This window comes from Phoxinus phoxinus (genome assembly GCF_949152265.1).
Source record: "Phoxinus phoxinus genome assembly, chromosome: 5".
Taxonomy (NCBI): domain Eukaryota; kingdom Metazoa; phylum Chordata; class Actinopteri; order Cypriniformes; family Leuciscidae; genus Phoxinus; species Phoxinus phoxinus.
In genome coordinates, this window is record NC_136880.1 from 40,409,811 (window position 1) to 40,424,695 (window position 14,885).

Genomic DNA, 14,885 nt, shown 5'->3' on the forward strand with positions numbered 1-14,885 from the left:
TGCAATAACTTTTTTTTATTTGAATTGTAAAATGTAATTTATTTCTGTGATCAAAGCTGAATTTTCAGCATCATTACTCCAGTCTTCAGTGTCACATGATCCTTCAGAAATCATCCTAATATGCTGATTTGCTGCTCAAGAAACATTTATGATTATTATCAATGTTGAAAACAGGCATATTTTTAGATACTTTTTTTCAGTATTCTTTGATGAATGGAAAGTTATAAAAAAAACAGAATTGATTTGAAATAGGAATCTTTTGTAACATTATAAATGACATTACTGTCTCTTTCATCAATTTAATGCATCCTTGCTGAATAGAAGTAAAAATCTCTTTCAATAATAATATATATTTTTTTTAAAACTTAATTACGGACTTAATTACAGCAATAGTAGGAATGTTGATTGACAGGATGTTAAAGATACACTTGAACTGAATTTGTCCTAAATAAGCTAAATAAAATCATATTTTAATGGATGAGACAAGAAAAATATGTTGCTTTTGTGGATGAGTCAATAAGATCTGATAAGCAGCTGAACAGATGAATGAAGCAACTTTGCTGAAATGATTACAGAATTGTGTGCATTTCAAGTGTTGAGGCAATTACATGTAAAGATTACCTTTAAACAGAACTACAGTTCCTCCGTAATCAATGTTCCCGCATGTCTTTCCCAACTTGCGGTCTCACACTATCAGCAAGCAGACAGTCCCTGAAGAGGCTCCTTCTGCGGAAGAGGTTATTCATTTTAAAACAGCCGAAGAGGCCATTTTCCTTTTTAACCAGCTTTGTTTTGTTCTGCTATTTGCAAACTGCAGTGAACCTTTTCATTTCAATTTGAACTGGCCGGAGGGCTTTGTGTCAGAGCGACTCCTGGTGATGCAAAGGAAGTGTTTCTCACTGTGAGATAAGGCAACACTTATGCTCGCGGCATCTCTGCGACAGCGGAGGCGATGTGTATGGTTTCCAAATTGGCTTGAGGTATTTTGAGTCTTTCTATATCTGAGGGCAAATGGCTGTGACTGCATCTGAGCCAAGGATCATGGGATATGCCTGATGTGATTTGCAGAAGCCTGTGCTGCTGTTTCTCGAATCGAATCGGCTCATTAGTGCAGTGCTATGACTCAAAGACTGCGTTTCATTTGTTCAAAAGTGATCTTTGTCAAACTGGAAGTGTTCACTGCTCCACACACTCAGTAGGGGTGTAACATCATCAATACAGATGCACTCGAGTCATGCAAATTAGGGATATAAATATTATAATTAAACTTTATTTAGAGTACTTCTTTATTGCACAATGCACATTTCTTAATATTGAGCCTAAAATTAATATCACTATTAGTAAGGATAGTTAGCCTGGGTTTCCCCATACTGCCTTTGCGCAGCGCGATTTTATTCTCGCTGAAAGGCAGTCTGGAAACCATGGACCAGATTTTCGCCTCGTTTAGGGAACCAATCACAGAACGGGGAGGGAGCAGCAAGACGATGACGACATCTTTGCGACACAACTAAGCAGTTTGTTTATATCTATGGAGTCAACATGGGAGCAGACACGCAGCTACCTTTTAATGCAGCCTTAGATATTGTTCTAAGTAGTTTAGATCGCAATTTTATTTAGAAAAAAGAGCAGCGTTTGGCGTTAAACCATTTCTCTACATACGTCATCTGGTATAATGGAAACGATTGGCTATGAGCTACGTACAGGCGCATTTGATAGACATTCTTAGCACCCAATAAACGGCGCCGGCGCATTCGTAAACCACGCCTCAAATACGAGAAAATGCACATGTGGTTCCCAGACCCAAGTCTCAACGAGAATTGGGTCTGGCGTTAGCCAGGCTAAAGGATAGTATGAACACTGTACGATGTCAGTCTTTAAATGCAAGATATTTAAAGTCTACCTAAAGTATACCTATACTTGCAGTTCCATTTTAGCAAGTATATACAAGTATATATATAATATATATATATATATATAATATATATTGCATTAAGTACAAAATTAGTTATCAAAATCAGTCGTTCCATTTAAACAGTGTGCGTTTAACAAAGTGTTCAGTGTGTGTTGCGCACTGGCGTTTCAAAATGCATCAATGCTACTCGGGAATGCCTGGTCATATAAAACTATATAAAACTTGCAGCAACATCTCCTCTCTTCTATTATGATGTGTTTACTGACATGAGGGCGGGGCAACCTGTCACTCACATGACATCCACCAATAGCAAACCACAACCATCCAATCAATTCCACAAAATCAAGCCGTACCCTACATTTGTCCTTGTTACAGAAGCCGTTCGACTGGGATATATGTCCCAAGACTATCCATTTCACTCTGAGGGACTTTAATGGTAAAACACCACCTACCAGTCCAGATATATACACTTTTATAGCTTATAGTGAAAATTCCTATACTGAACGAAAAAAAAACAAAAAAAACATTGCCTTGTTTTATTTAGAGGACCAAACTGAGTTGTCATTTATAAAAATACAGACAAAATAATTATAAATAACAGCAACTCTGGAAGTACAAATGGAGATTTTCCAATTTCCATCCCAGTTGTATGGAGCAGGTTTGAGGGGCAGAAATCTGAGGAGTTTTCTGCTGATATCATGAGAGCCCTTGAGAAGGTTGTTGGGTAATAAAGTGTAAGGTGTTAGTATTCTGCGGACGCAACAGGACTGGTGAACAGCCCCGGGAGAGATGTTCATTCTGAGATAGGCTGGATGTGGAGGCCTGGAAATGATTGGAAAATGATCCAAGCTGTCTAAGTGTTGAACAGCAGGTGGTCTGAGCTTGCAACATGGCAATTCAGAAGTGCCAACAGAGAACGCCTTCAAATAAAGCTATTTCTGCAGTGTCATTTTCTGGTAGACTGAACAAAATTCTGCAAAAGAGATGTATAAGATGTGTTTTATCCTTAAAGTCGGCATTAGTTGCGATAGTCTTTTCTTCCCTGTTGTGACATATATCCCAGTGAAACGCCTTTTTGAACAAGAACAAATGTAGGGCTTAGGTTGTGGTTTGCTATTGGTCGATCCCATGTGAGTGAGAGGTTGCCCCGCCCTCGCGCCAGTAAACACATCATCAGAGAAGAGGGAAGGGAAGTTATTTTGATTGCAAGGCACACGTATTAAAAAAAAAGAAGAAGATGTACACATATGTCATCATTTATAATAAATAATGCAATATTCCATAAAAAAAAAAAATAATAATTAGGAGATGAACAAATAACAAAAGCCAGATGGATTATATTAGATACTCACATTTTAATGTGATTTTTCTAAAACAATTATGTATGGATAATCAAGTATACCTAAATTGTGTCCAGTAAGTGTTCGTCTTGAAATAATATTAACAATATAAAAGTTATTTTTACGTTTAAAGGAGGCATTTTTACATTTATACTGAAAGGCTTTAGCTTGCTATGAAAAAGTATAAACTATCAATCAGACGACAGAAGGCATGTAGGAGATAGTGTGCAACAGGTTTTGATCATGTTGATCATTTAGCGTCCTTAAATTAATATCAAATATATCAAATATGAGGGTTAAAGGCTGCTTATTGGATCAATAGAGTATAGATGTCATATTATTGAGAGATTAAGGGTTATCCCATTGGTAGACATTTATTTTTGTTGTAAGCAAATATCACTTTTAATTTTATGATTAATTAATGAGATTTTATTTTATAAAATTTATTGAGTTTGCTTCTCAAGTAAATATGTCTAGATTTAAGAAAGATACACTGTAAAAAGAAAAAGTTGGTTTAACTTAAAAAAGCAAGTTACCTTGTTGCCTTAAAATGTTGAGTTCGTTGTATAATTAAAAATTTTAGTTAATAAAATGAAGAGGAATGGTTTAATAAACAGAAACTCAAAATAGTATGTTATCTTCACACATTAGTTATCGAAGTTGATTTGACAAAAGATAAAAAGTTGTGATAACATATCATGAAAATATTTTTTTACAGTGTATTTGTACTGGAAAACACAAAAATACTGAGGATTAAATATTTGTTTGCAGCGGCCAGATCAAACCAACACCGAGCAGCATCAAACATCTCTAAAAAGTTGTGCTTCAGTCTATTATGAACTACACACAGAGATCGATCTGTGGACAACCACTTCAATGATTTAGCTATTGTGATGCCTGGAAAATGAACCAATTGAAACATTCTGAAGGGGATGAAATAGAGGACGCTATATTCTTCTGAGACAGCACGTCCCACTTCTCAAGGTCCCTGTAGGGGTTTTGTCAGAGCTATTGTTGACTAAAGGCTTTGTGCTGCTGAAAGTATCTCTGCAGTCTTTTAAGGGTTCGTGTGGTGAACATACTGGGGTTTCTGGAAGGAATCCATGCAGGCAGTACAGCGTGTACAAGGACTTTGTTCTTTGTATTGTCAGAGTTCTCAGTCTATCTTTGATCACGAGAAAAGCGTCTGCTGACTTTCCTGGAGCTCTGGTCCCCAGTGCGATCAGAGCACGAGCTATAGGCGGTCCTGAAGCACGCTTTCCCCGTGCCTCTGTTGTTTCATTTGGGGTTTCTGCATGAACAGGCAATGACACAAGAGGGTTAGAAAGGCATTACATTTTTCTTTCAGAAGAAGCTGGATCACTAAAGGACCGTCAGAACAGTCTTGATGGCACCTCGGGGGCATGTTAACAGTCTCAGCGGCAGCCAGACGGATGGTTGACTTCTACTGTCCTCCTCACTCATCAGCCGGACGGCCAATATCCAACTCCAAAACCCTCAGTTTAATGCAAAGGCTTTCAAAGGCTCGTCTAATTCTGTGGCTTGCTGTTATTTTCGGCATTGGTCCATTCTGTGAGATAATACGTTTGCTAATATCTGCCTTTCTAAGGGAGCGACGCATTTAAAATGAAACCCCACAAATGACTGACTTGTGTGTAAAAGCATCTATTAAATGCTTAGATGTAAATGTGTTCGTAATGCTCTGAATAGGCAGTAAGCTACACGATTGAGTTGATTCCAATAGAGTTTAAGCTAACAACTCAATAAATACATATCATGCACATTTTGACTAAGTTGTCAATTTTAATTTAGTTTACACCATTATTTATCAATAGTCTCTGGTATTGAATGAAATATATTATTTTTCTTTGCCTCTATCACATGGCAGCAACTCAATGCATCAAGGCATGTAGACATGATCAAGACGATCTGCTGGAGTTCAGACTGAGCATCAGAATGCGGAAGAAAGAGGATTTAAGAGAGTTTGAACGTGGCATGGTTGTTGGTGCCAGACGGACTGGTCTGAGTGTTTCAGAAACTGCTGATCTACTGGGATTTTCACACACAGCCATCTCTAGGGTTTACAGAGAATGGTCAGAAAAAAAGAAAATATCAGTGAGCGGCAGTTCTGTGGGTGAAAATGCTTTGTTGATGCCAGAGGTCAGAGGAGAATGACCAGACTGGTTGAGCTGATAGAAAGACAACAGTAACTCAAATAACCACACGTTCACCGAGGTCTGCAGAAGAGCATCTCTGAACACACAACACGTCCAACCTTGAAGCAGAAGAAGACACACACTCCTGTCAGCTGAGAACAGAAACTGAGGCTACGATTCATAAAATTAGACAATAGAGGATTGGAAAAACACTGCCTGGTCTGATGAGTCTCGATTTCTGCTGCAACATTCAGAAGGTAGAGTCAGAATTAGGTGCAAACAACATGAAAGATCATGGATCCTGCCTTGTCTCAGCGGTGTAGGCTGCTGGTGGTGTAATGATGTGGGATCGATTTCCTTTGCACAGCAAGCCAATGGCAACAAAGGTTGGGAGAACCCAGGCTCAGTCGGGGGGGCAGTTCTGCTCTGGCCAATGACCGAACAGTGTATGATTATGATTCAGGCAGCATTACAGTTCAGACTCACCGTCCGGCCACTTTATTAGGTACACCTTGCTAGTACCGTGTTGGACCCCCTTTTGCCTTCAGAACGTCTTCGTGGCAGAGATTCAACAAGGTGCTGGAAACATTATTCAGAGATTTTGCTCCATATTGTCTTCGCATCACCGTTTCTGCAGATTTGTCAGCTGGACATCCATAATGCAAATCTCCCGTTCCAGCAGCAAATCCCAAATCTGCTCTATTGGATTGAGATCTGGTGACTGGAGGCCGTTTGAGTTTAGTGAACTCACTGTCATGATCAAGAAACCAGATGAGCTTGGAGACATGGCCCATGTGTTCATAAAGGGACGGTCATGGTCAAACAATACTCAAGTACCGATGCTAAATTGGTAAAAGCCCAAAGTTGGGGACATTAAATGTAACATTTAATTAAATATTCAACAATAATATTGATCTGCCTGCATTGACACCATTATATGAGAGCTGAACAATGACATCACGGTTTTCTCCAGAGCGGCGCTATATATATATATATATATATATATATATATATATATATATATATATATATAAATTAAACGAAATTAATAACCTTTTACAACAAAATGAAACATCACTGCACTTACTTAAGCTGGACTGTGACGCTATTTTCTTCTGTAAACAAACTTTGTTGCATTTTCCTGTTATCTCTGTAAAGCTGCTTTGAAACGATCTGTATTGTAAAAAGCGCAATGTAAATAAATGTGACTTGAGTGTGTGTGTGTGTGTGTGTGTGTGTGTAAAATAACTCAAAACACTAGTCTGCTGACAGTTTCAGCTTCTTTTTTTCTCTCCTTCATGAAAAAAGTACAAAAACAATGAACTTACACAGCATGTCTCTGAAGACAGAAACAAAATAATCGATAAATGTCTCATCAGTGTAAACTAGTAAACGTTGTGAAGCATTATATGTTACAGAACTAATATGGCGAACGCCTGTTCTCTCAAAACACACTTCCCAAAATAAAACAAAATATTGAAAAATATGTTGCATAAAGACAAAGCCTATTTTTAGGACCAGTGCCAAGTTATGGTTTTTGCATTGTGGCATTATAATTAAGCATATCCCCCATTTGACAAATGTATCATTCTAATTGTTAAAATAATTACACAGATTATAGTTGTATTTGTTGCACAATCATAAATACATTGAATTATAAGAATCTAATGAAAATAATTGAGATTATAAAAATAATAGTATGAAAAGTAAAGCTGCACTGTGGGGAAATGTGCTTAATTGTCATTAAAAAAAAATTTGTCATTTTTTTTTAATATATATATGGGAGTGAACTATAAAAGACATGTAATGTAAGTGAACTTTATTTTTACAAACCTGATTTATTTGAGGTTAGAAAAGATCACATTATTTTACAGTACAAAACCATGATTCACCAAAACCTCTATCCAGAATAACTGCAGAGATCAGCTGGCAAATAAAATCATACACACTAACTAGCTGTAATATTACACAACTAATGGCCCTATGACATCACTTCCTGCTCGGTGTGCAAGGAATCTAACAGGTTTGAGTCCAGGCTTTCCTCATGACGATGTAAACACAGGGCATTTGGTGACCGCACTTCCTGAGGTTTGTCATTCAGTTTGTGATAGTTCTCTAAGAAGAGGGTTGTTCAATGTCCGTCTGCGCTTTGATTGGTCGAGAGTCACTTAACGCGGTTTCCTTTCCCTCTTCTTTGGTCTCTTCTTCTACTTTAACATCTTTCTTGCAGTTTATCTCTTCACCCTGCTCTTTCTTCTTTCGTTTCTTTGGGACGGCGTGTTTATTTTCCTCTATCTTCAGCTCGATCTTTACTTCCTTTTTCCAGGCTCCGAAGGGGAGGATGTCCAGGTCTCCACCTGAGCTTTCACACAGCGTTGGCCCCGCCCACTCAGGAACATCCAATCCCAGCAGCTTCATCAGCTGACCCGTGACCTCATCGACGTAGCCATGGATACACAGGTGGGCGTGCTTGTCCTGCAAAAAACAAGTAGCACTGTTAGCTAAACAACCGAGAGATTTTAAAGGGATAGTTCACTAAAAATCACTGAACATATAATATAAGATGATGAACCTTGTTGTAAATAAAAAGGTTCCATAAACAAATTGTCAATATGACTTGTGATCTCATACAATAGCTTTTTGAGTATGACAATTTGAGCCATTATTCACAAAAACACCATCACGTACATTGTATGACTTCAGAAATTGGCGACTTTTCAAACGTTTATCATGCTTTATGTCCATCACTTTTTTTGTGTTCCACAGAAGGGGGAAAGTCATATGGATTGCAGGATTGGGTCATTTTTTATACCTCGGCATCCGTTCTTGCTTAGGTCTCCAATGCTGGAAAGCTTTCCTAATATTATATAATTCATTACTTTTATATAGCGCTTTTTTCAGCACTCAAAGCGCTTTACATGGAAGGGGGGAATCTCCTCAACCAGCACCAGCTTACTGGTGGAGAGGAGACGGTGATGAAGCCAATCAGTATATGGGGATGATTAGGAGGCCATGATGGACAGAGGCCACTGGGCAAATTTGGCCAGGATGCCAGGGTTACACCCCTACTCTTTTTGAAAGACATCCAGGGATTTTTTGTGACCACAGAGAGTCAGTCCTTCGGTTTAATGTCTCATCCGAAGGACGGCGCTCTTTGACAGTATAGTGTCCCCATCACCTTACTGGGGCGTTAGGACCCACATAGACCACAGGGTGAGTACCCCCTGCTGGCCTCACTAACACCTCATCCAGCAGCAACCTGGTTTTCCCAGAAGATCTCCCATCCAGGTACTAACCAGACTCAGCCCTGCTTAGCTTCAGTGGGCAACCGGTCTTGGGCTACAGGGTGATATGGCTGCTGGCGAGGGGCTTAGGCCATCCAGATATTTCTCTTTCTACAGCCTTTCTTCAAATCTCCCTTTTGCTCACTCTCTCTCCTCCCCTATCATGAGTGGACACACCCCCTACTGCTGATTGGCTCACTCTCTCTCCTCCCCAATCATGAGTGGACACACTCCCTACTGCTGATTGGCTCACTCTCTCTCCTCCCCCATCATGAGTGGACACACCCCCTACTGCTGATTGGCTAACTCTCTCTCCTCCCCAATCATGAGTGGACACACCCCCTACTGCTGATTGGCTAACTCTCTCTCCTCCACCAATCATGAGTGGACACACCCCCTACTGCTGATTGGGCCACTCTCTCTCCTACCCCATCATGAGTGGACACACCCCCTACTGCTGATTGGGCCACTCTCCTCCCCCATCATGAGTGGACACACCCCCTACTGCTGATTGGCTCACTCTCTCTCCTCCCCCATCATGAGTGGACACACCCCCTACTGCTGATTGGGTCACTCTCTCTCCTCCCCTATCATGAGTGGACACTCCCCCTACTGCTGATTGGCTCACTCTCTCTCCTCCCCCATCATGAGTGGACACACCCCCTACTGCTGATTGGGTCACTCTCTCTCCTCCCCTATCATGAGTGGACACGCCCCCTACTGCTGATTGGGTCACTCACTCTCCTCTCCCATCATGTGTCCACGCACCGTGCTGTTTATTGGCTCACTCTCTCCTCCCTGTCATGAGAGGCCACACCCCCTACTGCTGATTGGCTACACGTTTGTTGTGGTGCTCAGTCCAATCCACTTTCAACAGTTTCTCAGAAATCGCTTACTGCACACCTTTAAGAGTTTGATTCAACTGAAATGTAAATTTCCCAGAATAAACGGAACTATTTTTAATAAATCTGAAAAATCATATACCCATCCATCCATCCATCTTCTTCCGCTTATCCGGGGCCGGGTCGCGGGGGCAGCAGTCTAAGCAGAGATGCCCAGACTTCCCTTTCCCTAGCCACTTCCTCTAGCTCTTCCGGGGGGACACCGAGGCGTTCCCAGGCCAGCCGAGAGACATAGTCTCTCCAGCGTGTCCTAGGTCTTCCCCGGGGTCTCCTCCCGGTGGGACGTGCCCGGAACACCTTCCCGGGGAGGCGTCCAGGAGGCATCCGGAACAGATGCCCGAGCCACCTCAGCTGACCCCTCTCGATGTGGAGGAGCAGCGGCTCTACTCTGAGCTCCTCCCGAGTGACCGAGCTCCTCACCCTATCTCTAAGGGATCGCCCAGCCACCCTGCGGAGAAAGCTCATTTCGGCCGCCTGTATCCGGGATCTTGTCCTTTCGGTCATGACCCAAAGCTCATGACCATAGGTGAGAGTAGGAACGTAGATTGACCGGTAAATCGAGAGCTTCGCCTTGTGGCTCAGCTCTTTCTTCACCACGACAGACCGGTACATCGTCCGCATTACTGTGGAAGCTGCACCGATCCGTCTGTCAATCTCCCGTTCCATCCTTCCCTCACTCGTGAACAAAACCCCAAGATACTTGAACTCCTCCACTTGAGGCAGGAACTCTCCACCAACCTGAAGTAGGCAAGCCACCTTTTTCCGACTGAGGACCATGGCCTCGGATTTGGAGGTGCTGATTCTCATCCCAGCCGCTTCACACTCGGCTGCAAACCGTCCCAGTGCATGCTGAAGGTCCTGGTCTGATGGGGCCAACACGACAACATCATCCGCAAAGAGCAGAGACGAAATCGTGTTGTTCCCAAACCAGACACCCTCCGGCCCCTGGCTGCGCCTAGAAATTCTGTCCATAAAAATTATGAACAGAACCGGCGACAAAGGGCAGCCCTGCCGGAGTCCAACATGCACCGGGAAGAAGTCTGACTTACTGCCGGCAATGCGAACCAAGCTCCTGCTTCGGTCGTACAGGGACTGGACAGCCCTTAGCAAAGGACCCCGGACCCCATACTCCCGGAGCACCCTCCACAGGCCGCCACGAGGGACACAGTCGAATGCCTTCTCCAAATCCACAAAGCACATGTGGATTGGTTGGGCAAACTCCCATGAACCCTCCAGCACCCTGTAGAGGGTATAGAGCTGGTCCAGTGTTCCACGGCCCGGACGAAAACCGCACTGTTCCTCCTGAATCCGAGGTTCTACTATCGGCCGTATTCTCCTCTCCAGTACCCTGGCATAGACTTTCCCAGGGAGGCTGAGAAGTGTGATCCCCCTATAGTTGGAACACACCCTCCGGTCCCCCTTCTTAAAAAGAGGGACCACCACCCCGGTCTGCCATCCCAGAGGCACTGTCCCCGACTGCCACGCGATGCTGCAGAGGCGTGTCAGCCAAGACAGCCCCGCAACATCCAGAGACTTGAGGTACTCAGGGCGGATCTCATCCACCCCCGGTGCCTTGCCACCGAGGAGTTTTTTGACTACCCCGGTGACTTCAGCTTGGGTGATGGACGAGTCCACCTCTGAGACCTCAGCCTCTGCTTCCTCCATGGAAGACGTGACGGCGGGATTGAGGAGATCCTCGAAGTATTCCTTCCACCGTCCGACAACATCCCCAGTTGAGGTCAACAGCTGCCCACCTCCACTGTAAACAGCGTTGGCAGGGCACTGCTTCCCTCTCCTGAGTCGCCGGACGGTTTGCCAGAATCTCTTCGAGGCCAACCGATAGTCCTTTTCCATGGCCTCACCGAACTCCTCCCAGGCCCGAGTTTTTGCCTCCACAACCACCCGGGCTGCAGTTCGCTTGGCCTGCCGGTACCCGTCAGCTGCTTCAGGAGTCCCACAAGCCAACCAGGCCCGATAGGACTCCTTCTTCAGCTTGACGGCATCCTTTACTTCCGGTGTCCACCACCGGGTTCGGGGATTGCCGCCTCGACAGGCACCGGAGACCTTACGGCCACAGCTCCGAGCGGCCGCTTCGACAATGGAGGTGGAGAACATGGTCCACTCGGACTCAATATCTCCAGCCTCCCTCGGGATCCGGTCGAAGCTCCGCCGGAGGTGGGAGTTGAAGATCTCTCTGACAGGAGACTCGGCCAAACGTTCCCAGCAGACCCTTACAGTACGCTTGGGTCTGCCGAGTCTGTCCAGCTTCCTCTTCCGCCATCGGATCCAACTCACCACCAGGTGGTGATCAGTTGACAGCTCCGCCCCTCTCTTTACCCGAGTGTCCAAGACATACGGCCGCAGGTCAGATGAAACGACCACAAAGTCGATCATCGACCTACGGCCTAGGGTGTCCTGGTGCCACGTGTACTGATGGACACCCTTATGCTTGAACATGGTGTTCGTTATGGACAAACTGTAACTAGCACAGAAGTCCAATAACTGAACACCGCTCGGGTTCAGATCAGGGGGGCCGTTCATCCCAATCACGCCCCTCCAGGTAACACTGTCGTTGCCCACGTGAGCGTTGAAGTCCCCCAGTAGAACGACGGAGTCTCCAGTCGGAGCACTTTCCAGCACCCCTCCCAGAGACTCCAAGAAGGCCGGGTACTCTGCACTGCCGTTTGGCCCGTAGGCACACACGACAGTGAGAGACCTATCCCCAACCCGTAGGCGCAGGGAAACGACCCTCTCGTTCACCGGGGTAAACTCCAACACATGGCGGCTGAGTTGGGGGGCTATGAGCAAACCCACACCAGCCCGCCGCCTCTCACCATGGGCAACTCCAGAGTGGTGAAGAGTCCATCCTCTCTCAAGGAGTGTGGTTCCAGAGCCTAAGCCGTGCGTAGAGGTGATTCCAACTATCTCTAGTTGGAACCTCTCAACCTCACGCACAATCTCAGGCTCCTTCCCCGCCAGCGAGGTGACATTCCACGTCCCTAGAGCTAGTTTCCGTGTCCAGGGATCGGGTTGTCGAGGCCCCCGCCTTCGACTGCCGCCCGATCCTCTATGCACCGGCCCCTTACGGCCCCTCCTGCAGGTGGTGAGCCCACGGGAAGGCGGCCCCACGTCGCTCCTTCGGGCTGAGCCCGGCCGGACCCCGTGGGGGGAGGCCCGGCCACCAGGCGCTCGCATACGAGCCCCAACCCCGGGCCTGGCTCCAGGGTGGGGCCCCGGCTGCGCCATACCGGGCGACGTCACGGTCCTTGGTTTATTTTTCTTCATAAAGGGGATTTTGAACTGGTCAGACTAAGAGTGGTTCAAAATCCCCTAAAAATCATATACATTATGGTTAAAAGTTTTAAAGAAATTAATACTTTTATTCAGTAAGGATGCATTCTGTTTCAAATAAATGCCTGGTCAGACTAAGAGTGGTTCAAAATCCCCTAAAAATCATATACATTATGGTTAAAAGTTTTAAAGAAATTAATACTTTTATTCAGTAAGGATGCATTCTGTTTCAAATAAATGCTGTTATTTTGAACTTTCTATTCATCAAAGAATCACGTTTCCACAAAAAATTAAGCAGCAGCACAACTGTTTTCAACATTGATAATAATAAAAAATGTTTCTTGAGCAGCAAATCATCATATTAGAATGATTTCTGAAGGATCATGTGACACTGAAGACTGGAGTAATGATGCTTTGATTAACAGGAATAAATTACATTTTAAAATATATTAAATTAGAAAGCAGCTATTTCAAATGGTAATAATATTTCAAAATATTACTGTTTTTACTGTATTTTTTTATCAAATAAGTGTAGTCTTGGTAAGCATAAAACTCCTTTCAAAAACATTTAATAAATCTTGACACCCCTAAACTTTTGAACGGTAGTGTGTGTGCTCCTTGAATGCATTTCCATACCATAAACTCCCCCTCCCAAAATCTGACATGTGGAATAACACGTTGTATATATGTCAGGCTTTAAATTTCAAACAAGATTTATACAAATTAAATCCAATTTGGGAACTGAGATGTTGATGTTGAATTGGAAGCCAAGACGTAAGTCGGCAAAAATAACCTTCAGATGAAACATGACTCAAACATGGGCCGATAACAACACATCTTAAAATTAATAGGATTAATCCATTAAAAAACATTCCATCCACATGATGAGATCAGAAAGGAAACGACAGACTGACGATACAAGCTTAAGAGAAAATCCATCGGACTATTTGACGAAGCTGCAAAGCTTCTTAATCAAAGTTGCTCAAATAAAGAGAATGAATGGTCAGAAAGGGTTTGGCGCAGCTGTGCTTTTGAAGGACACTAATCCGAGCGTGTGTGATGCTGTGTGCTCAGAGCTCACACGTGCTGACAGAGTGTGTACTTTTGTGTGGGTGAGGACTAAGATAAAGACTGTTAAAACCCTTCTGAGCTTCTCTGCTGTCTGCATAGTCACAATAATAACTGAAATTGATACTTCATTCAAAAGTTTGGGAATGATCAGATTGTTTCTTCTGCTCACTCACTGCATATACTTGATCAAAACTACAGTAAAAACAGCGATACTGTGAGATATTAACATAAGCATTTTCTATGTGACTAGATTTCCAAACGTAATTGTTGCTGTGATGCAAAGCTGAATTTTCAGCATCATTACTCCAGTGTCACATGATCCTTCAAAAATCATTTGAATATGCTAATTTGCTGCTCAAGAAACACTTCTGATTATGATCAATGTTGAAAACAGTTGTGCTGCTTCATATTTTTGTGGAATGCTTTTCAGGATTATTTGATTAATAGAAAGTTAAAAAATGAACAGCATTTATTTGAATTAGAAATCTTTAGAACAATTATAAACGTCTTTACTGTCACATTTGAACAATTTAACCCCTTAAAGGGATACTCCACTTTTTTTGGAAATAGGCTCATTTTACAGCTCCCCCAGAGTTAAACAGTTGAGTTTTACCGTTTTCGAATCCTTTCAGCCGAACTCCGGGTCTGACGGTAGCACTTTTAGCATAGCTTAGCATAGATCATTGATTCTGATGAGTCCAGTAGCATTTCTTTCAAAATGACCAACGAGTTTCAATATTTTTCCTATTTAAAACTTGACTCCTCTGTAGTTAAACCGTGTACTAAGATCGACGGAAAATTAAAAGTTGCGATTTTCCAAGCCTATATGGCTAGGAACTACTCTCATTCCGGCGTAAGAATCAAGCCAAGGAACTGTGCGGCCGTATCAAGGAACATGGGTGCGGCGTAATGATATGACGAAGCACCTG

At 43.4% G+C, this 14,885-nt stretch overlaps 1 protein-coding gene across 1 annotated transcript in view; it reads right to left on the reverse strand.

The window, feature by feature from the left end:
• Positions 1-7,162: 7,162 nt before the first annotated feature.
• The window catches only part of sirt6 (sirtuin 6), a 30,727-nt gene continuing 23,004 nt past the window's right edge, over positions 7,163-14,885 (reverse strand). Inside the window, exon 8 of the mRNA XM_079612821.1 lies at positions 7,163-7,883. Coding sequence (XP_079468947.1) covers positions 7,524-7,883 — 360 coding nt within the window. The 3' untranslated portion in view covers positions 7,163-7,523. The remainder of the gene's footprint in view (positions 7,884-14,885) is intronic.